Source organism: Hordeum vulgare, chromosome 7H (assembly GCF_904849725.1).
Source record: "Hordeum vulgare subsp. vulgare chromosome 7H, MorexV3_pseudomolecules_assembly, whole genome shotgun sequence".
NCBI classification, from domain to species: Eukaryota; Viridiplantae; Streptophyta; class Magnoliopsida; order Poales; family Poaceae; genus Hordeum; species Hordeum vulgare.
This window is the reverse complement of record NC_058524.1, coordinates 86,976,053-86,997,767: the sequence shown is the minus strand read 5'-3', so window position 1 is coordinate 86,997,767 and position 21,715 is coordinate 86,976,053. Positions and strand designations below refer to the sequence as shown.

Here is a 21,715-nt window from a genome sequence, read left to right as displayed (position 1 = left end):
TTTTAACACCATTCACAACGAATATTTGTTTTCGTTTGTTTTCAATTTTTTGCATAACCTCCTAGTGGTGTACTACTGTTTCTTATGTTCGATCAAGTTTTGAAAAAAAAAACATAAAATCTACATTACCATAAGCCAAACAGGACAGAAATTTAACCTTTTAATAAACTGGACGAGTAAGTATTTCTCCTGTCGAGAAACTGGAATCCAGCAGGAGTATTTCTTTTGGAAGGGAGGCCGGTGTAGAAAAGGTGGGGAAGGGGAAGGTTGGTGGCGTCCGAGAGCGAAGATGCGCCTTCACACTGACAGCGGAGGAGAGGAGGAGGAGAAAGACGGCTGATGCCTGATGCTACAGAACGAGTGGCGAAGGGCAGCAAGCATCCAGCAAAAGCAGAGCCTCCGCCGCCGTCTCCTCTCCTTGTGTGCCGCGAGCTCCGTGTGCGCGTAGCCGGACCGGACGCCCCCGGAACAAAGCGAAGCCGGAAAGGTTCCATTCGCGATTGTTAATAAACCCGGAGAGAGAAACGCCGATGCCCAGCGCCCATCAAGTCCGAATCGCATCCCTCGAAAAAAGAAAGATGCAATGAAGTCGGAATCGCATCACTGACGAGGAGGGAGGAGGAGGAAAAGTATCCCCCCCGCAGATTCCGATGGACGGCCCAGATCCCCCGATCCCCTCCCCACCCCGCCGCCCCTCCTTAACTACCCCCCGCCCTCCCTCGCCACCACTCGCCATCTCCCACTCCCTCTCGCCTCCGCCCTCCCTCCCCGACTCCGTCCGTCCGTCCGGCCGGTGCAACCTAGGCGAGGGAGAGGGGGAGATGACGACGCTGGGGAAGCGGCACAGGAACAGCAGCTCGATGCGGCGGACCACGAGCATGTCGGGCTTCGCGGTGCCGCCGGAGGAGGAGGAGGCGGGACGCCAGCCGCCGACGCGGGCGGCGAGGGGCGCCTCGGCGGCGCCGGCGCAGACGGAGTGGGGCGCCTCCCAGCGGCGCCACTCGGGGGACTTCAACGCCGTCGTGGAGACGGCCGCCTTCCTCAAGGCCTGCGGCCTCTGCTGCCGCCGCCTCGGCCCCGGCCGCGACACCTTCATATACATGTAAGCACAGCTCCGGCCTCCAAGACAATCATTTCCCTATGATAGTTTAGCTTCGTTTTACTAGCAGATTTGATTCGCTCGCGCGCGCTGATCTCTGGGGTTTGTGGTTGATGCTTCATATTGCGCTTCTTGTTCCTCGGCACTGTTTTTGGTGAAGTCAATTTGGGACCTGGGGCTTCAGTTCGGTTGACGAAACGAACGCTGGCTAGCTTGATCCGACGGCATCCTGTTTTTGGAAGAACAAGAACCAAATGCAACAAAAGAATCGGTTGCTTCTAGTTGTTGCATTTCTCTTCTCGCCTCTTTTGGAGGGGAACAAGGAATCAATTTGTGTGATGACAACAAAAAAACACTCGAAAAACAATAACTTGTTTCCCTTTCATCCAGCTGCGCACTCCGTAACAACCTCTGCATCATTCATAGGATGTTGAGTGGGTCTCCTCCCACCTCCAATAATACCACCCACTCACAGACCACAGATCTGCGGTTCTTGTCCTGGCAGACATATCTCTGATTAACTGATGGAACATGGTATCTACGACGAATGATCACCGAGCTTAACATTTCTTATTATTGCCTCGTGCAGGGGCGAGGTGGCCTTCTGCAGCCTGGAATGCAGGCAGCAGCAGATGAACCTGGACGAGCTCAAGGACAAGAAATGCTTCCCGGCGACCGGCAGCGGCGGCTCGGACGGCGCCAGCGGCACCGTGGCCGCCGCCTAGCATCGACGCAGCAAAAGAACAGAAAATCGTTGGCGCCCTCTAGGGAACCAAACCCGTTAATTAGTTTCTGTCAGCATATGTGCATGATATATATATATCCTATATATGTCGTGTTATTGTGTATATTGCTGGTTCGGGTTGTGAGCCAGGATTAATGGAAGGGGATGTAGAGATTGGAATTGGGACTAGGTGAGGTGAAAGCTTGCAAGTGGCTTCGGCGCACCTGTTCTCAGGTGTGCTGAGCAGATCGGGGGATATTTTGTATCCTGGTGCAGAATTAGGTCATGCGATTTGGGGCTGCTACTGTTAAATTTTTGCATATGAATCAAGAACTTAAGCTCTCCAAGTTGTCTGAAATCCTGCCCCCTTTGCTGAACTTTTAAAGTGTTGTTTGTGCTCTGTAGAATCTTGACAGAGTAGATATTTCCACAAAGCCTTTTTTTTACCGCTCTAGCAGGAATTTCACCATTAACCTTGGCGACTGATTGATCAATCGATCACTCATCACATGGTGCTCCGATATTCTGGTTGTATGTGCAGCATGACACTGACATGTGGGACGATGATGCTAACCGTTTTTATTATTGACCTTGACTAAGCCACAAGCTCTGCAAATTATTTGGCACTTGGGTGGAATCGGATCAAGATCTGCCCAGCCATCGATCTGGCCTGCAATGCATGCATGGAGCAGCAACATATTAGGAGAATCTCACAGGTAGTACTACTACCTACTACTAGTGGCTTATTACTAAATCTGGTGGTACTTGATCAGAGCCCCGCTGCTAAATTCAGATGGGATTCTAATTTGCAGGTTTTGGCATGGTAAACCCCAAAACCTGAGACGGCCGCTCCATTAAACTACAGTGCTACTACAGCACTTGGGCGTAGTGCAACATTTGCAGGATCTGATGCCTGTGACGGTGATAAAAAACGTATCCAGGACAGGAGATCTCACCGCCATCTAAGTAATGTGAGAACCTCCCCTGGTTTAATGGTGGCTTGCTTGTTGCGCGATGGTGGAGCGCAAGGCAACAACGATGCCCCCCTCCTTTAAAATTGGAGAAATCGATCGCTGTCGTGCGATTATTGTTATTAGAACGGCCGATGCTTCCAAACCGTGCTGCAGTGTCGATGACGCCGACGGCAATCGCCAGTGAATGAAAATGAAGCGCCCAACGCAACGCCGGTGAAGGAAACAAACTAGGTGCGGTCATGGTGCTTTGAGTGGACGCGTACGATTCCTACGGTATGCAAAAGTGGGCACGCACACTTTGCTGGGTTCTTTTCTTCCTCTTCTGTCTAATGGCGATCCGCGAGCGGAATGGACGGTGGGAGTGGCGTGGGACGTAAAGGAACCGGGGATACGCGGACGTCGTCGCTGGTCACCACGGTATTGGCGCCGGTGCGGAGCGTCACTGCCCGTTCACTCCGGTGCCGCCGGCACCGCCCAAGCCCAACCAACCCCTGCTGCGCATTCACGTCACAGGCCACAGCCCAGCAGGACGGCGGGTCCGGTTCACCAACCCGGCCGTCCGGCCTCCGGCGATTAGCTCGACGTGGAGACGGGACGCCAAGTCGCGACGAATCCCCCGGCGGCTACTGCTCGGCGTGTGTGCGGGCGGGCGGTCCCTTTTGGCGAGGAGAGGCGTCCGTGTGCGTGCGTGGTGGCGCCTCAAGGTCGGGATCACATGGCTTGTCAAATGGCCGACCTGCAACCGTGAGCCGACTGTTCCGCCATACGACAAAAAAGAGGAAAGGAGAGGCTCGGCGCCGTCGCCGGTGGCGGCAGCGCACCGCCCGGCACTGTCGCCGGCACAGCGCGCCTGCTCGTCGTGACGTGCATGCAGACCACAAACGGTGCGTGGATGGATGACTCGGAAGCAAGCACGGCCTGCACTGTCTTCTGCTTCGTCCGGTCGGGCGACCGATCGACGGGGCCGATCACGCTCGATCGCGAGTAACGTCGAATTTACGAAATCCAGTCCGATCAGTCAAGTGAACATTGATCGACTACAGAGTGCTGATAGCTCTCCACATGGAAAAAAAAAAGAATGGATCGTACCATGTCATGAACCAATCATACAAGTTACTGATCGGTGGTCTAGCTACTACGCACGACTACATAGAGTAGCACAGTATGCCGCGCTAGAGCGGCCAATCAGTACTACTGGTACATTAGCTTGGCTTTGCTTTGCTTTAGAACCTGTTTCGATCGACCAGGTTAATTAGTTATGCTGGAGTAGAGTTAGAGCAGGGCGCTTTTGCACTTTGCAGGTCGTCAGTGCTGATATGCTTGATGGAGTACATGCTAGGAGAAAGCAGATGATTCGATCGAGCAAGTTGAATGGTGTTAGCGCGCCTAGGCTGTGATCGATCCATGCCGCGCGCGCTCTCTCTTTCTCTCGGGCGGAAGCATAAAATACCGGATTGTTCCCTCCGACGGCACCGGGAGGCCAATCCGGGCGCGAAACGTACGAGACCACGCCATGATGCCACATTGAGCAGGCCACGCTCGTCTCACAGTTTCCGGCCGCTTTGCAACCGGTGGTGGCGCCGTGCACGAACAGAGAGCACACGCACACCTCGTAAGCCGCGGCCACTTGAGTTAGATTAGTCCTAAGTATCTATCTCAAGTACATGCACTTTGGTTAAACTAGCTTAAGCGTCCATCATCACCTTTGTTGGCTCACGTCACCGATGGAGCGTTTGTGGTTGGCACCATGTGGTTTTCTATGGGGAGGGGGGAGCGCCCCGGGGCTGGGCACCACGCCGGCGCCACCGGTTTGCCGTGGATGCGGAGGCCGCTCCAATCCTTTTTATATTGCTTACCTACTCTCTGTGTTCCTAAATATAAGTCTTTTAAGAGATTTCACTAAGTGACTATATACGAAGCAAAATAAATGAATCTACACTTTAAAGTATGTTTATATACATCCGTATATAGTCCTCTAATGAAATATTTAAAAGAACTTATATTTAGGAAGAGAGGGAGTACATGTCACCGATGTGGCGGGGGCGGGTGGGTTGCGGACTTGCTGGACAAGCTGGCGCGCGCATCTTGTGGTGTTGAGTGAATTATAAAAAACCATCATATTTTAAATTCACATTCACATTTGCCATCACTTTTCTTTGGTGATACAAAAATCTATCTATTTTCTTGTAAATTTACTAAATAAACACTAACGATCAATTTAAAATGATTTAATCTAATTTCTGACCAAAAGGACCCGCGTGTAATCACTGCCATAGCACTAAAAGTCAAATAAAACTGTGTTGACTCTTAAATTAAACCGGGGGCCCACTTGTTAGCAACATCACCCCTTCCACGATCCCACGAGCTCCGCGTGTGTGGAGCCGCCCGCGCATCCTCGACAAGATGGCAGGTGTCATGGGAATGAACCTGATAGTAGAGGTGAGGAGTACGAAAGGAGAGGGCGGAGTCCTAGCTACGGCAAGCTTGTACACAAGATGTATGAGTTCATGCCCTTTCGTGGAGGTAACAACCCTACCTCTTAGTGCTCGGGAGCTCCTGCGATGTGGAATGTGTGTTACAGGGGGTGCGAACTCTTGTGCCAGAGGGGAGGGTGGCTTGTATAAAGTGCGCTGCCCCTCATCAATCCCAAGCAACCAAGGGTTCGATCAATGGAGCTTAAAGGCGTACGATACTAACAACGTATGTAACTAATGTTACTTATGACGACCAGCCGAATGCTCGCCTGTCGGCCTCCCTGGAGTAGCTTCTGATCTTCTGCGTTGACTGGCTTCTGGTTCTTCCAAGTGGAAGTTGATTGTCGAGTGAAGGGGGAGATTCTCCAAGTGATTGCTTACCGAGTGATTCAGACGCTATGGCTATCTAGTCGGAGCCCTTCTTGTAGTCTTCAAGTCTTTAATGAGGTGCCCTTAGGTAGGACATGTAGGTCAGGCATTATGGCCCTACCCTAGGCACATATTGTTGGAAATATGCCCTAGAGGCAATAATAAAATAGTTATTATCATATTTCCTTGTTCATGATAATCGTCTATTGTTCATGCTATAATTGTATTAACAAGAAACAATAATACATGTGTGAATAAATAGATCACAATGTGTCCCAAGCAAGCCTTTAGTTGGCTAGCTCGTTGATCAATAGATGGTCATGGTTGCCTGATCATGGACATTAGATGTCATTGATAACGGGATCACATCATTGGGAGAATGATGTGATGGACAAGACCCAATCCTAAGCATAACACTAGATCGTGTTGTTCGTATGCTAAAGCTTTTCTAATGTCAAGTGTCTTTTCCTTCGACCATGAGATTGTGCAACTCCCGGATACCGTAGGAGTGCTTTGGGTGTATCAAACATCACAACGTAACTGGGTGACTATAAAGGTGCACTACGGGTATCTCCAAAAGTGTCTATTGGGTTGGTACGAATCGAGATCGGGATTTGTCACTCCATGTGACGGAGAGGTATCTCTGGGCCACTCGGTAGAACATCATCATGAGCTCAGTGTGACTAAGGAGTTAGTCACAGGATGACGTGCTATGGAACGAGTAAAGAGACTTACCGGTAACGAGATTGAACAAGGTATGGGTATACCGACGATCGAATCTCGGGCAAGTTCTATACCGGTAGACAAAGGGAATTGTATACGGGATTGATTGAATCCTTGACATCGTGGTTCATCCGATGAGATCATCGTGGAACATGTGCTAGCCACCATGGGTATCCAGTTCCCGCTGATGGTTATTGGCCGGAGAGTGTCTCGGTCATGTCTGCATGCCTCCCGAACCCGTAGGGTCTACACACTTATGGTTCGATGACGCTAGGGTTATAGGGAATTGCTATACGAGGTTACCGAAGGTTGTTCGGAGTCCCAGATGAGATCCCGGACGTCACGAGGAGCTCCGGAATGGTCCGGAGGTAAAGATTGATATATAGGATGGATGGGTTTGGACGCTGGAAATGTTTCGGGCACCACCGACAAAGTGCCGGGACCACTGGAAGGGTTCCGGAGGCCCACCTGGAGGGGCCACAAGCACCAGAAGGCTACATGGGCCAAGTGCGGGAGGGGACCAGCCCCTGGTGGGCTGGTGCGCCCCCCACACTCAGCCCAGGCGCACCAGAGAGGGAGGGAGGGAAAACCCTAGGCGCTGGTGGGCCTAAGGCCCACCTAGGGGTGCGCCACCCCCTCTCCTCCGTGGCCGCCGCCCCCCTTTAGGGTGGGAAACCCTAAAGGGGGGCCACCCCCTTCCCCCTATATATAGCGGGGGTTTTTGGCCTTTGAGAACACGGTTTTCCATCTCTCTCGGCGCAGGCATGTCTCTCTTCTTCCTCCTTTCCCATGGTGCTTGGCGAAGCCGTGCCGGGAGACCTCGTCTCTCCATCGACACCACGCCGTCGTGCTGCTGGAGATCTTCCCCAACCTCTCCCTCCTCCTTGCTAGATCAAGGTGTGGGAGACGTCACCGGGCTGCACGTGTGTTGAACGCGGAGGTGTCGTGATTCGGCACTAGATCGGAATCACACCGCGATCTGAATCGCCGCGAGTACGACTCCATCAACTACGTTCTAGCAACGCTTCCGCTTAGGGATCCTCAAAGGTATGAAGATCCACTCACCCCTCTCTTGTTGCTGGTCTCTCCATAGTAAGATCTGAATATCGCGTAGGAAAATTTTGAATTTGTGCTACGTTTCCCAAAAGTGGCATCCGAGCCAGGTTTTCTATGCGTAGATTCTATGCACGAGTAGAACACAAAAGGTTGTGGGCGCTGATTTGTCAATTGCTTGCCGCTACTAGTCTTATTCTTTTCCGGCAGTATTGTGGGATGAAGCGGCCCGGACCGACATTACACGTACGCTTACGTGAGACAGGTTCCACTGGCCGACATGCACACCGTGCATAAGAGGTGGCTAGCGGGTGTCTGTCTCTCCCACTCTAGTCGGATTGGATTTGATGAAAAGGGTCCTTATGAAGGGTAAATAGCTTTGGCATATCATCGTTGTGGCTGTCATGTAGGTAAGAAGGCGTTCTTGCTAGAATCCCAAATCAGCCACGTAAAACTTGCGACTACAATTAGAGGATGTCTAACTTGTTTTTGCAGGGTTTGACATGTGATGTGATATGGCCAAAGTTGTGATGTTACATGTGTGATGTATGAGATGATCAAGTTATTGTAATAGGAATCACGACTTGCATGTCATTGAGTATGACAACCGGCAGGAGCCATAGGAGTTGTCTTAATTTATTGTATGAGATGCAACGCCATGTGTTTGCTACTTTTACTTCATTGCGAACGGTTAGCTATAGTAGTAGTAGTTGTAGTAGTAGTTGGCGTGACGACTTCACGGAGACACGATGATGGAGATCATGGTGTCACGCCGGTGACAATGATGATCATGCGATGCCCGAAGATGGAGATCGAAAGAGCAAAGATGATAATGGCCATATCATGTCACTAATATATTGCATGTGATGTTTATCATGTTTTTCATCTTATTGCTTAGAACAACGGTAGCATAATAAGATGATCCCTCATAATATTTCAAGAACGTGTTCCCCTAAGTGTGCACCGTTGCGAAGGATCGTTGTCTCGAAGCACCACGTGATGATCGGGTGTGATAGATTCTAACGTTCGCATACAACGGGTGTAAGCCAGATTTACACACGCGAAACACTTAGGTTGACTAGACGATTTTAGCATGTACAGACATGACCTCGAATACAAGAGACCGAAATATCGAACATGAGTCGTGTGGTTGAATACGGTCAGCATGAAGTTGCTCACCATGACGACTAGTCCGTCTCACGTGATGATCGGACACGGGTTAGTCGACATGGATCATGTATCACTTAGATGACTAGAGGGATCTCGATTTAAGTGGGAGTTCATGCTTAATTTGATTAAATGAACTTAATTGCCATGAATTTAGTCTAAAAAGTTGTCTTTATAAATATTGTAGATGGCCAATGTCAACCTCAATTTCAACGCATCCCTAGAGAAAAACAAGCTAAAAGATGATGGTAGCAACTATGCGGAGTGGGTCCGCAACTTGAAGCTCATCCTCGAAGCAGCTAAAAAGGCTTATGTCCTTGACGCGTCGCTAGGTGACCGTCCTGCTCCCGCAGCAGCCCAGCACATTCTAAACGTCTGGCAAACACGGAGTGATGACTACTCTCTCGTTAGGTGTGGCATGTTATACAGTTTGGAAACGGGGCTCCAAAGGCGTTTTGAGCAACACGGTGCATATGAGATGTTCCAAGAGCTGAAACTAGTTTTTCAAGCTCATGCCTGTGTCGAGAGATATGAAGTCTCCGATAAGTTCTTTAGCTGTAAGATGGAGGAGAATAGTTCTGTCAATGAGCATATACTCAAAATGTCTGGGTTACACGGTCATCTGACTTCACTTGGAGTCGAACTTCCGGATGACGCTATAATTGACAGAATCCTCGAGTCTCTCCCACCAAGCTACAAGGGTTTTGTGCTGAACTACAACATGCAAGGGATGGAAAAGACCATTCCCGAGTTGTACTCGATGCTGAAATCTGCAGAAGTAGAAATCAAGAAAGAGCATCAAGTGTTAATGGTCAATAAGACCACCAGTTTTAAGAAGGTCAAGGGTAAGAAGAACTTCAAGAAAGACGGCAAAGCCGTTGCCGCGCCCAGTAAGCCAGATACCGGGAAGAAGAAAAAGAATGGACCCAAGCCTCAGACTGAGTGCTTCTATTGTAAAGGAAAAGGTCACTGGAAGTGGAACTGCCCCAAGTACTTAGCGGACAAGAAGGCCGGCAACGTTAAAGGTATATATGATATATATGTTAGTGATGTGTACCTTACCAGCGCTCGTAGTAGCTCCTGGGTATTTGATACCGGTGCTGTTGCTCACATTTGCAACTCAAAGCAGGAATTGCGGAATAAGCGGAGACTGGCCAAGGACGAGGTGACGATGCGCGTCGGGAATGGCTCCAAGGTCAATGTGATCGCCGTCGGCACGCTGCCTCTACATCTACCTTCGGGGTTAGTTTTAAACCTTAATAATTGTTATTTAGTACCAGCTTTGAGCATAAATATTGTATCAGTGTCTTTCTTAATGCGAGATGGCTACTCATTTAAGTCAGAGAATAATGGTTGTTCTATTTATATGAGTGATATATTTTATGGTCATGCCCCGCTGGTGAATGGTTTATTCTTGATGAATCTCGATCGTGACATTACACACATTCATAGCGTGAGTACAAAAAGATGTAAAGTTGATAATGATAGTCCCACATACTTGTGGCACTACCGCCTTGGTCATATCGGTGTTAAGCGCATGAAGAAGCTCCATACTGATGGACTATTAGAGTCTCTTGACTTTGAATCATTTGACACATGCGAGCCGTGCCTCATGGGCAAGATGACTAAGACTTCATTCTCAGGAATAATGGAGAGAGCGACAGACTTATTAGAAATAATACATACTGATGTACGTGCTCCAATGAACGTTGAAGCTTGCGGTGGCTACCGTTATGTTCTCACTCTCATCGATGATTTGAGTAGGTATGGGTATATCTACTTGATGAAGCACAAATCTGAGACGTTTGAAAAGTTCAAGGAATTTTAGAGTGAGGTTGAGAATCAACGTGACATCAAAATTAAGTGTCTACGATCTGATCGTGGAGGAGAATATTTGAGTCACGAGTTTGGCACACACCTAAGGAAGCGTGGAATTGTTTCACAACTGACGCCGCCTAGCACACGCAACGCAACGGAGTGTCCGAACGTCGCAATCGCACTTTATTAGATATGGTACGATCTATGATGTCTCTTACCGACTTACCGCTATCATTTTGGGGATACGCATTAGAAACTGCAGCATTCACTTTAAATAGGGCATCGTCTAAATCCATTGAGATGAAACCGTATGAACTATGGTTTGGCAAGAAACCTAAGTTGTCGTTTCTTAAAGTTTGGGGCTGCGATGCTTATGTGAAGAAACTTCAACCAGAGAAGCTCGAACCCAAAGCGGAGAAATGCGTATTCATAGGATACCCTAAGGAAACTATTGGGTATACCTTCTATCTTAGATCCGAAGGTAAAACATTTGTTGTCAAGAACGGATTCTTTCTAGAGAAAGAGTTTCTCTCGAAAGAAGTAAGTGGGAGGAAAGTAGAAATTGATGAGGTAATTACACCCCCTCTCGAACCGGAGAGTAGCGCAGCGCGGGAAATTGTTCCTGTAGCGCCTACACCAACTGGAGAGGAAGTTAATGATAATGATCATGAAGCTTTGGATCAAGTTGCTACTGAACCACGAAGGTCCACAAGGGTACGATCCGTACCAGAGTGGTTCGGCAACCCTGTGATGGAAATCATGTTGTTAGACAATGATGAACCTTCAAACTATGAGGAAGCAATGGCGGGCCCGTATTCCAACAAATGGCTTGAGGCTATGAAATCCGAGATAGGATCCATGTATGAGAACAAAGTATGAGCTTTGGTGGACTTGCCCGATGATCGGCCAGCCATAGAAAATAAATGGATCTTTAAGAAGAAGACTGATGCAAACGATAATGTGACCGTTTACAAAGCTCGACTTGTCGCAAAGGGTTTTCGACAAATTCAAGGAGTTGACTACGATGAGACTTTCTCTCCCGTAGCGAAGCTGAAGTCAGTCCGAATCATGTTAGCAATTGCCGCTTTTCATGATTATGAAATTTGGCAAATGGACGTCAAAACAACGTTCCTTAACGGGTATCTTAAGGAAGAGTTGTTGAAAGGACGTGGATGTCGCCTAGAGGGGGGGGGGTGAATAGGCGCTTTAAAATAATTAAGGTTTAGGCTTGAACAAATGCGGAATAAAACTAACGTTTAATATGTCAAGCACAAAACCTCAAACAACTAGGCTCACCTATGCGCACCAACAACTTATGCTAAGCAAGATAAACAACTAAGTGATAGCAAGATATATGACAAGAGACAATATGGCTATCACAAAGTAAAGTGCATAAGTAAAGGGTTCGGGTAAGAGATAACCGAGGTACGCGGAGACGATGATGTATCCCGAAGTTCACACCCTTGCGGATGCTAATCTCCGTTGGAGCGGTGTGGAGGCACAATGCTCCCCAAGATGCCACTAAGGCCACCGTAATCTCCTCACGCCCTCGAACAATGCAAGATGCCATGATTCCACTAAGGGACCCTTGAGGGCGGTCACCGAACCCGTACAAATGGCAAACCTTGGGGGCGGTCACCGAACCCGTACACGTGACAACCCTTGGGGGCGGTTACCGGTACCCGTACAAATTGCTTGGGGCAATCTCCACAACCTAATTGGAGACCCCGACGCTTGCCCGGAGCTTCACACCACAATGATTGAGCTCCGAGACACCACCAAGCTTCTAGGACGCCAAAGCATCCACGAAGAACAATATCCAGGGTACTAAGTACCAAAGGTAATAAGCTTCTCAAACTTCACTTCCACGTATCACCGTGGAGAACTCAAACCGATGCAACTAATGCAATGGAAAGAACACACGAAGTGGTCAAGTCCCTCACACTCAAATCCCTCCACAACAACGAAAGCTATGGAGAAATATGAGAGGAAGAACAAGGAGCTCACAAAGAACTCCAAGATCAAGATCCAAGGGGTTCCCCTCACATAGAGGAGAAAGTGATCGGTGGAGATGTGGATCTAGATCTCCTCTCTCTTTTCCCTCAAGAACAAGCAAGAATCATTGGAGGGATTGAGAGTAAGCAAGCTCTAAGAATGTCAACAATGGAGGTAGAACAAGAGCTCAACGGATAGATAAGGCCAAGGGGGAAGAAGACCCCCTTTATATAGTGGGGGAAGGAATCAGACCGTTACCCCCACTTAAAGCCCGAGCCTAGCGGTACTACCGCTGACCCTCCGGCGGTACTACCGCTGGCTGCAGCGGTACTACCGCTGAGCCCATGGTAGCGCAAAGATACTACCGGGCCAACCACCGCCAAGAAAGTCTTCGCAAAAATGTCCGATGCAGTACAACCGCAAGGATGACGGTACTAAAAACTTGGAGCGGTACTACCGCTGGCCAGGGGCAGTACTACCGCTGGGACAGCAGTACTACTGCCAGCTCTAGCGGTACTACCGCTAGGGCCAGTGGTACTACCGCCAACTCTAGCGGTACTACCGCTAGGTCCAGCGGTACTACCGCTCGCCACTGAAACAACCATAACTTTCGCATACGAGCTCCGAATCGAGCAAACCCAAGCTTGTTGGATTCAGGACGACAAGAGCTATCCAAACAGCGACCATGCAGATATGAAAATGCCAAAGATATAGAGATGTGAGTCCTCTATGAATGAAGAACCGGCAAAAACTCCAACATCGAAAACATCATAGTAGATGCATATGGACTCCGTTTTCGATGAACTCGAGCTTGTCACGAAGATGACCATAAGCTCTAAAACTCACAAAGAGAAACACCAAACAAGAACCAAGAAGTATGATGCAAGGATGCAAATGGTTTGAGCTCTCAACGAACGATACGATCAAGCTACTCACTTGAGAGCCCCCCTTGATAGTACAGCAATCTATCCTAAACAGAAAACCTATCAAGGGCAAACCTATACCTTGCACCTCGTCCTCTTGAGCTAGATGATGATGATCTTGGCTTCCTCAAGATGGAACACCTTTCTTGATTGCGTTGGCTTGATGAAGACTAGTTGATTGCTCCCCTATACTGACTATGGGTGAGCTACTCTTCAGCATATCTTCACAAGTCCATTGCCACCACAATGGACGACAAGCTTCAAGCATGATATCTTCGTGCTAATCCACTTGAACTTGCACATCGCAATCTTGATGACGATCACAACTTGACGTCATACTTCATGGGTTGTATGAGATCTTCCCTTTGACGCAAGCCCATGGAAACACACCTAACCCCCACATAGAACTCTCACGAAGACCATGGGTTAGTACGCAAACACGTAATGGACAATGCTTACCATACCATGGGATCACTTGATCCCTCTCGGTACATCTTGTACGCTTTATGTGTTTATCATATTGATTTACTCTTTTTCTGAGATCTTGATCAACCTTGTGTCTCTATGACCATTCTTTGGATAATACCTTGAATACCACCTTGGTCATCATATAAACTCCTTGAACCCAACAGATGGACTTCAAGAAGTGCCTATGGACAAATCCTATAAATATAACTTAAGGCAACCATTGGTCTATAGGAATTGTCATCAATTACCAAAACCACATATGGATATATATGCTCTAACAGTTGTATATGATGCAACCAGAAGGTTTTGTCGACCCTAAGAGTGCTAACAAGGTATGCAAGCTCCAGCGCTCCATCTATGGGCTGGTGCAAGCATCTCGGAGTTGGAACATTCGCTTTAATGAGGTGATTAAAGCGTTTGGGTTCATACAGGTTTATGGAGAAGCCTGTCTGTACAAGAAAGTGAGTTGGAGCTCTATAGCTTTCCTCATATTATATGTGGATGACATATTATTGATGGGGAATATATAGAGTTATTGGAGAGCATAAAGGCCTATTTGAACAAGAGTTTTTCAATGAAGGACCTTGGAGAAGCTGCATACATATTAGGCATCAAGATCTATAGAGATAGATCGAGACGCCTCATAGGTCTTTCGCAAAGTACATACCTTGACAAGATATTGAAGAAGTTCAATATGGAAAACTCAAAGAAGGGGTTCTTGCCAGTTTTGTAAGGTATGAGATTGAGTAAGACTCAGTCACCGACCATGGCAGCAGATAGAGAGAAGATGAGTACTGTCCCCTACGTTTCAGCCGTAGGCTCTCTAATGTATGCCATGCTGTGTACCAGAACTGATATAAACCTTGCCATAAGTTTGGTAGGGAGGTACCAAAGTGATCCCGATATGGAACACTGGACAACGGTCAAGAATATCCTTAAGTACCCGAAGAGGACTCAGGAGATGTTTCTCGTTTATGGAGGTGACGAAGAGCTCGTTGTAAAGGGTTACGTTGATGCTAGATTCAACACAGATCTGGATGACTCTAAGTCACAGACCGGATACGTGTATGTTTTGAATGGCGGGGCAGTGAGCTGGTGCAGCAGCAAGCAAGAAGTCGTGGCAGCATCTACATGTGAAGCGGAGTACATACCTGCTTCAGAAGCGGCTCATGAAGGGATTTGGATGAAGGAGCTCATCACCGACCTTGGAGTGGTTCCAAGCGTGTCAGGTACGATGACACTATCCTGTGATAACACTGGGGCTATTGCCATAGCCAAGGAGCCCAGGTTTCACCGGAAGACCAAGCATATCAAACGTGACTACAACTCTATCCAGGACCATGTCCAGAGTGGAGTAATAGATATTTGTAAAGTGCACACGGATCTGAATATTGCAGATCCGTTGACTAAACCTCTTCCTCGAGCAAAACATGATCAACACCACAATTCTACGGGTGTTCGATACATCACAATGTAACTAGATTATTGACTCTAGTGCAAGTGGTAGACTATGGGAAATATGCCCTAGAGGCAATAATAAAATAGTTATTATCATATTTCCTTGTTCATGATAATCGTCTATTGTTCATGCTACAATTGTATTAACAAGAAACAATAATACATGTGTGAATAAATAGATCACAATGTGTCCCTAGCAAGCCTCTAGTTGGCTAGCTCGTTGATCAATAGATGATCATGGTTTCCTGATCATGGACATTAGATGTCATTGATAACGGGATCACATCATTGTGAGAATGATGTGATGGACAAGACCCAATTCTAAGCATATCACTAGATCGTGTTGTTCGTATGCTAAAGCTTTTCTAATGTCAAGTGTCTTTTCCTTCGACCGTGAGATTGTGCAACTCCCGGATACCGTAGGAGTGCTTTGGGTGTATCAAACGTCACAACGTAACTGGGTGACTATAAAGGTGCACTACGGGTATCTCCAAAAGGGTCTGTTGGGTTCGTACGAATCGAGATCGGGATTTGTCACTCCGTGTGATAGAGAGGTATCTCTGGCCCACTCGGTAGAACATCATCATGAGCTCAATGTGACTAAGGAGTTAGTCACAGGATGACGTGCTACGGAATGAGTAAAGAGACTTACCGGTAACAAGATTGAACAAGGTATGGGTATACCGACGATCGAATCTCGGGCAAGTTCTATACCGACAGACAAAGGGAATTGTATACGGGATTGATTGAATCCTTGACATCATGGTTCATCCGATGAGATCATCGTGGAACATGTGGGAGCCACCATGGGTATCCAGATCCCGCTGATGGTTATTGGCCGGAGAGTGTCTCGGTCATGTCTGCATGCCTCCCGAACCCGTAGGGTCTACACACTTAAGGTTCGATGACGCTAGGGTTATAGGGAATTGCTATACGAGGTTATCGAAGGTTGTTTGGAGTCCCGGATGAGATCCCGGACGTCACGAGGAGCTCCGAAATGGTCCGGAGGTAAATATTGATATATAGGATGGATGGGTTTGGACGCCAGAAATGTTTCGGGCACCACCGACAAAGCGCTGGGACCACCGGAAGGGTTCCGGAGGCCCACTGGGAGGGGTCACAATCCCCGGAAGGCTACATGGGCCAAGTGTGGGAGGGTACCAGCCCCTAGGTGGGCTGGTGCGCCCCCCACACACAGCCCAAGCGCACCAGAGAGGGACGGAGGGGAAACCCTAAGCTCTGGTGGGCCTAAGGCCCACCTAGGGGTGCGCCACCCCCTCTCCTCCCTGGCCGCCGCCCCCTCTCCCATCTAGGGCTGTCGCCCCCCTTTAGGGTGGGAAACCCTAAAGGGGGCGCCACCCTCCCTTCCCCCTATATATAGCGGGGGCTTTTGGCCTTTGAGAACACGGTTTTCCATCTCTCTCGGCGCAGCCTTGTCTCTCTTCTTCTTCCTCTCCCACGGTGCTTGGCGAAGCCCTGCCGAGAGACCTTGTCTCTCCACCGACACCACGCCGTCGTGCTGCTGGAGATCTTCCCCAACCTCTCCCTCCTCCTTGCTGGATCAAGGTGCAGGAGACGTCACCGAGCTGCACGTGTGTTGAACGCGGAGGTGCCGTGATTCGGCACTAGATCGGAATCACACCGCGATCTGAATCGCCCGAGTACGACTCCATCAACCGCGTTCTAGCAACGCTTCCGCTTAGCTATCTTCAAAAGTATGAAGATCCACTCATCCCTCTCTCGTTGCTGGTCTCTCCATAGTAAGATCTGAATATGGCGTAGGAAAATTTTGAATTTATGCTACGTTTGCCAACACATATCCCCATCATTAGCCCCCGAATGGATCGGTGTTCGAGTGGGGAAGGGGTCGATGGAAATTTTATCGAGGCATACAGATCTTGAACGTGCTTCAAGGCTTAGTAGAATTGTGCATCGATTGAAGTCTTCGTCATTCACCTTGATCGATTCTGCTGTGAAGTACGTTCGAGTGAATTTGAGTATTTAGGTTAATCCGAGTGACTAACAGGATCTTGAGATGTGACGGATCACTTCGTCAGGTCCAGATTTCACGGGATTAGAAATTTTGGTTAGCATGCACTGTGGGGTGATGGCGTAACAACCAGGACAAGTGGGATAACTACACCTCGATTATCGCGCCACCCTTATCGCCACATATCGCCTCATGTGTTATCGGGATAGAAAGAGAACCCGCCGCCCAACTCCATCAACACCTGGGCCGAGTTGAAGGAACGCTTCATAAGAAATTTCATAGGAACTTGCAAGCGCCCGATGACCATCATCGACCTACACTACGTCCAACGTCCATATGAGTCGGCCCATCATTGGATGCGGCAAGTTGCAGAAGTAATCCATTTGTCGGATGGCATCTCGGCGTCTCAGTCCATGCTGATCTTGGAGAAAAATTGTCACTACGATCTTTGGTGCTAAAGCTTGGGCGACTCAAACGTAAGGTGCAAGACATGGGAGAATTGATGGACACCCTGACCAGGTATGCCGAATCAGACGACACTAAAGATCCTGGGGAGGATGACGACAAAGTTAGCACCGCGAGGAGAGGCGAGTCATCAAAGGGCCACTCTCAGTTCCAAGGGCGAGGCAATCACAACCCCGCGGGACAAGGTAAAAGGAGGCAGCAGGAAGGCATCACAGACTTCGTCGCTAACACTAACGCAGGTAACGGGAACCAACATCAGAAGAAAAGGGGCTTCAGCGGGAAGAAACCATGCAATTATCATGAGATGCTCAAGGGTCCTTGCCCACAACACGCCACCGTGGAAGGTCCATCCACCCACTCTTGGGAGGATTGCTATGTGATGCAGGAGTTCTGCGTTGAGGCGCTAAAAATGGTCAAGAAGGTAACCAGGGCGGACATCAGGAACAATTTGGCACACACGGATCACACCGAAACCCGTTTGGTGGATTTCCCAACCCGGGCCCGCAAGGCGGATCGGAGTCTAATGTCGGGCAGTACCAGGTTCAAAACAGTCAGCGGTACAATACGCAGGGAGTGTTTTAGCAACCGCCCCTGCAAGGAGACCCCTAGCGGTAGGATGACAATGGCGGCTTCCAGAATAATCCTAAGAAATTAAACATTGGACAATATCATGTGTTCACTACCAGCACTTGCAAAAGGGCCCGAAAGGTGAAACACAGAGCTTTTAGTGTGGTTGAGCCGACGCTTCCTAGGTACCTCAATTGGTCTGAGCAACCCATTGTCTGGAGTAGGGAGGATCACCCGCCCCGGGTTGATAACCCCGGCGATTTGGCTTTGGTCGTGCCCCCCCAGGTCGGGGGCTACACCCTTTCCAAGGTCTTTATGGATGGCGGCAGCAGCATTAATATCTTATATTTCGATACCTTTTAGCGGATGAATTTCTCAAAGGGCGATTTGATGCCATCTTCCACGGTCTTCCACGGAATTGTTCCGGGTAAGTCGGCTTACCCTGTTGGACGGATCAAACTTAATATGGCTTTCGACACGGAGTCCAATTACAGGAGCGAATTCGTCATGTTTGAGGTGGTCAAGATCAAGAGCCCATACCACACACTGTTTGGGAGGCCGGCTTACGCTCGCTTCATGGCCCGCCCATGCTATGTCTACCTCAAGCTCAAAATGCCAGGCCCTAAGGAAACTATCACGATCAACGGGGACAGGAAAATAGCTCAAGAATGCGAGGAAGGAGACGCGGCTTATGCCGAGTCGGCTTGCGCGACTGAGGAACTCCAGTTTCACCAAGCTAATGTTGACCCGACAGATATGACACCGCTCAAGAGACCCGCAATCGATTTAGAGCCGCCCCTCAAGTTTAAGACGATGGACGACACGAAGGTGGTAGATTTCACGCCCGGCGACTCATCCAAGCAGTTCACCATTGGGACGGGTCTGGACCCCAAATAGAAAAGCGCTCATCGAATTCATCCGCGAGAATCAGGACATCTTCGCATGGAAGCCTTCACACATGCCAGGTGTATGGAGAGAATTCGCTGAGCACCACCTTAATATTGACCCTAAAATAAAGCCAGTTCGGCAGTATCTTCAACGGTTTAATGAAGAACGACGTAAAGAAATTGGGGAGGAAGTCGCCCGGCTCTTGGCCGCTGGATTCATTGTTGAGGTTTTTCATCCTGAGTGGTTGCCTAACCTAGTCTTGGTACTCAAGAAGAACGACACCTTCCGCATGTGCTTTGACTACACCGACCTCAACAGGGCCTGCACAAAGGACCCTTTTGCCCTCCCTCGCATTGATCAAATCATTGACTCTACGGCGGGTTGCGAACGACTATGTTTTCTGGATGCTTACTTGGGGTACCACCAGATCAAGATGGCTTTGGCGGATCAGGAGAAAACATCATTTATAACTCCCTTTGGGGCCTTCTGTTATGTGTCTATGCCGTTCGGGCTCAAGAGTGCGGGGGCGACTTATCAACGCTGTATCCAGAATTGCCTACACAGTTAGATTGGGCGCAATGTTCACGCCTACGTTGACGATATAGTGGTCAGATCCTAGAAAAAGGAATCACTGTTGGAGGACCTCAAGGAAACTTTCGACAATTTACGCGTGTACTAGATGAGGCTTAACCCGACCAAGTGTGTTTTTGGTGTTCCCGCAGGAAAGTTATTGGGTTTCTTGGTGTCAGAGCGAGGCATCGAAGCTAACCTGGATAAAATTGAAGCAATCACTTCGCTCGGCAAGCCGGCCAATGTCAATCAAGTTCAGCGCATGGCGGGTCGTATTGCGGCTCTGAGTCGTTTCATAAGTCGCCTGGGGGAGAAGGCCATCCCTCTGTATGAGCTGCTCAAGAAAACTAATCGCTTTGTTTGGACGAATGAAGCCAACGAAGCTTTCGAAGCCTTGAAGAAACAATTGGCTGAGCCGCTTGTCTTAGCTTCTCCGACTCACAAAGAGCCAATGCTCCTGTACATTGCTGCCAACTCTAAAGCAGTAAGCGTTGCAGTGGTCGTCGAGCGCAAAGAGGAAGGGAAGGAATACCCGGTTCAAAGATCGGTCTACGTTGTCAACGAAGTCCTAACCCTCTCCAAACAGCGCTATCCGCATTGGCAGAAGCTAGTCTTTGGGGTATTCATGGCGAGTCGGAAATTGAAACATTACTTTCAAGAGCATCCTATCACGATGGTCAGTTCTGCGCCACTTGGTGATATCATACAGAACCGAGAGGCAACTGGACGGATTGCTAAGTGGGCCATTGAGCTTGGACCCCACCATGTGAAATATACCCCTCGCACGGCTATTAAGTCTCAAGCTTTAGTGGACTTCATCAACGATTGGACCGAGTTGCAAATTCCAAAAGTCAGACCTGATCACACGTATTGGACTATCCATTTTGACCGGTCTAGGCAGCTGGAAGGCTCGAGGGCTGGCGTGTTATTGACTTCGCCTCAGGGTGAGAAATTTTGCTATGTCCTTCGACTCATGTTCCCGTGTACCAATAATGCGGCAGAATACGAGGCCTTGCTCCATGGGTTGAAAATCGCCAAAGAGATGAACCTCAGTCGAGTCAGATGTTTGGGCGACTCAGATCTAGTGGCGCGACAAGTTTCTGGCATACGGGATTCTAGAGATGGCGGCTTATAGACGTGCTGTGTCAGATGTGGCGGGTCATTTTCATGGCTATCAGGTCGATCACATTGATCGCCGACTCAATGAAGTGGCTGATGCGCTTTCATGACTCAGTTCACAACGTAAGCTCGTTCCCCCTAACGTCTTTTTGGATGTATTGCACAACCCATCAGTAAAATTGCCTTCAGAGGAAGACTTAGCAGTTCCTGATCCTGAGTCTCAACTTGTGGCGGCTCTCCATGCTACCCCAGATTGGGCAATCCCCTATATGGCATATGTGGCATGAGGCGAGTTACCTACAGATGAGTTGTTGGCCCACCAAATCATCCATCGATGCAAGTCCATGATCATACATAAAGGCGAGTTACACAAGCGAAGCACTTCTGGAGTTTTTCAAAGGTGTGTCTCCTCTGAGGAAGGGTGTGCGATTCTAAACGAGATACATGCAGGTGAGTGTGGTCATCACGCCGGGTCACACTCTCTGGTATCCAAAGCCTTTAGGCATGGGTTTTACTGGTTGACAGCTCATGCAGATGCTGAGGATATAGTACGCAGATGTGATGGTTGTCAAAAATTTGGACGTCAGATGCATGTGTCGGCTCAGGAATTACGGATGATTCCAATTACATGGCCTTTTACGGTCTGGGGGCTGGACATGGTTGGCCCTTTCAAGATGTCGTCCAATAAAAAGACTCACCTATTGGTGGCAATTGACAAGTTTACCAAGTGGGTTGAAGCAGAGCTGGTTAGCAGCTGTGATGCAGACACGGCAGTCAAGTTCCTCAAGAAGTTGATTTTTCGCTTCGGGTATCCTCATAGTATTATTATTGATAATGGTACTAATTTATCCAAAGGCGACATGCAAGAGTT

At 48.8% G+C, this 21,715-nt stretch overlaps 1 protein-coding gene across 1 annotated transcript; it reads left to right on the top strand.

Moving 5' to 3' along the window:
- The first annotated feature begins 277 nt into the window (after nt 1–277).
- On the top strand, nt 278–2,181 carry LOC123407836 (FCS-Like Zinc finger 6-like). Its single transcript, XM_045101065.1, has 2 exons — nt 278–1,102; nt 1,689–2,181. The coding sequence occupies exons 1-2, from the start codon at nt 651–653 to the stop codon at nt 1,822–1,824; spliced, it is 588 nt and encodes a 195-aa protein (XP_044957000.1). The 5' UTR covers nt 278–650; the 3' UTR covers nt 1,825–2,181.
- Nucleotides 2,182–21,715: the final 19,534 nt, after the last annotated feature.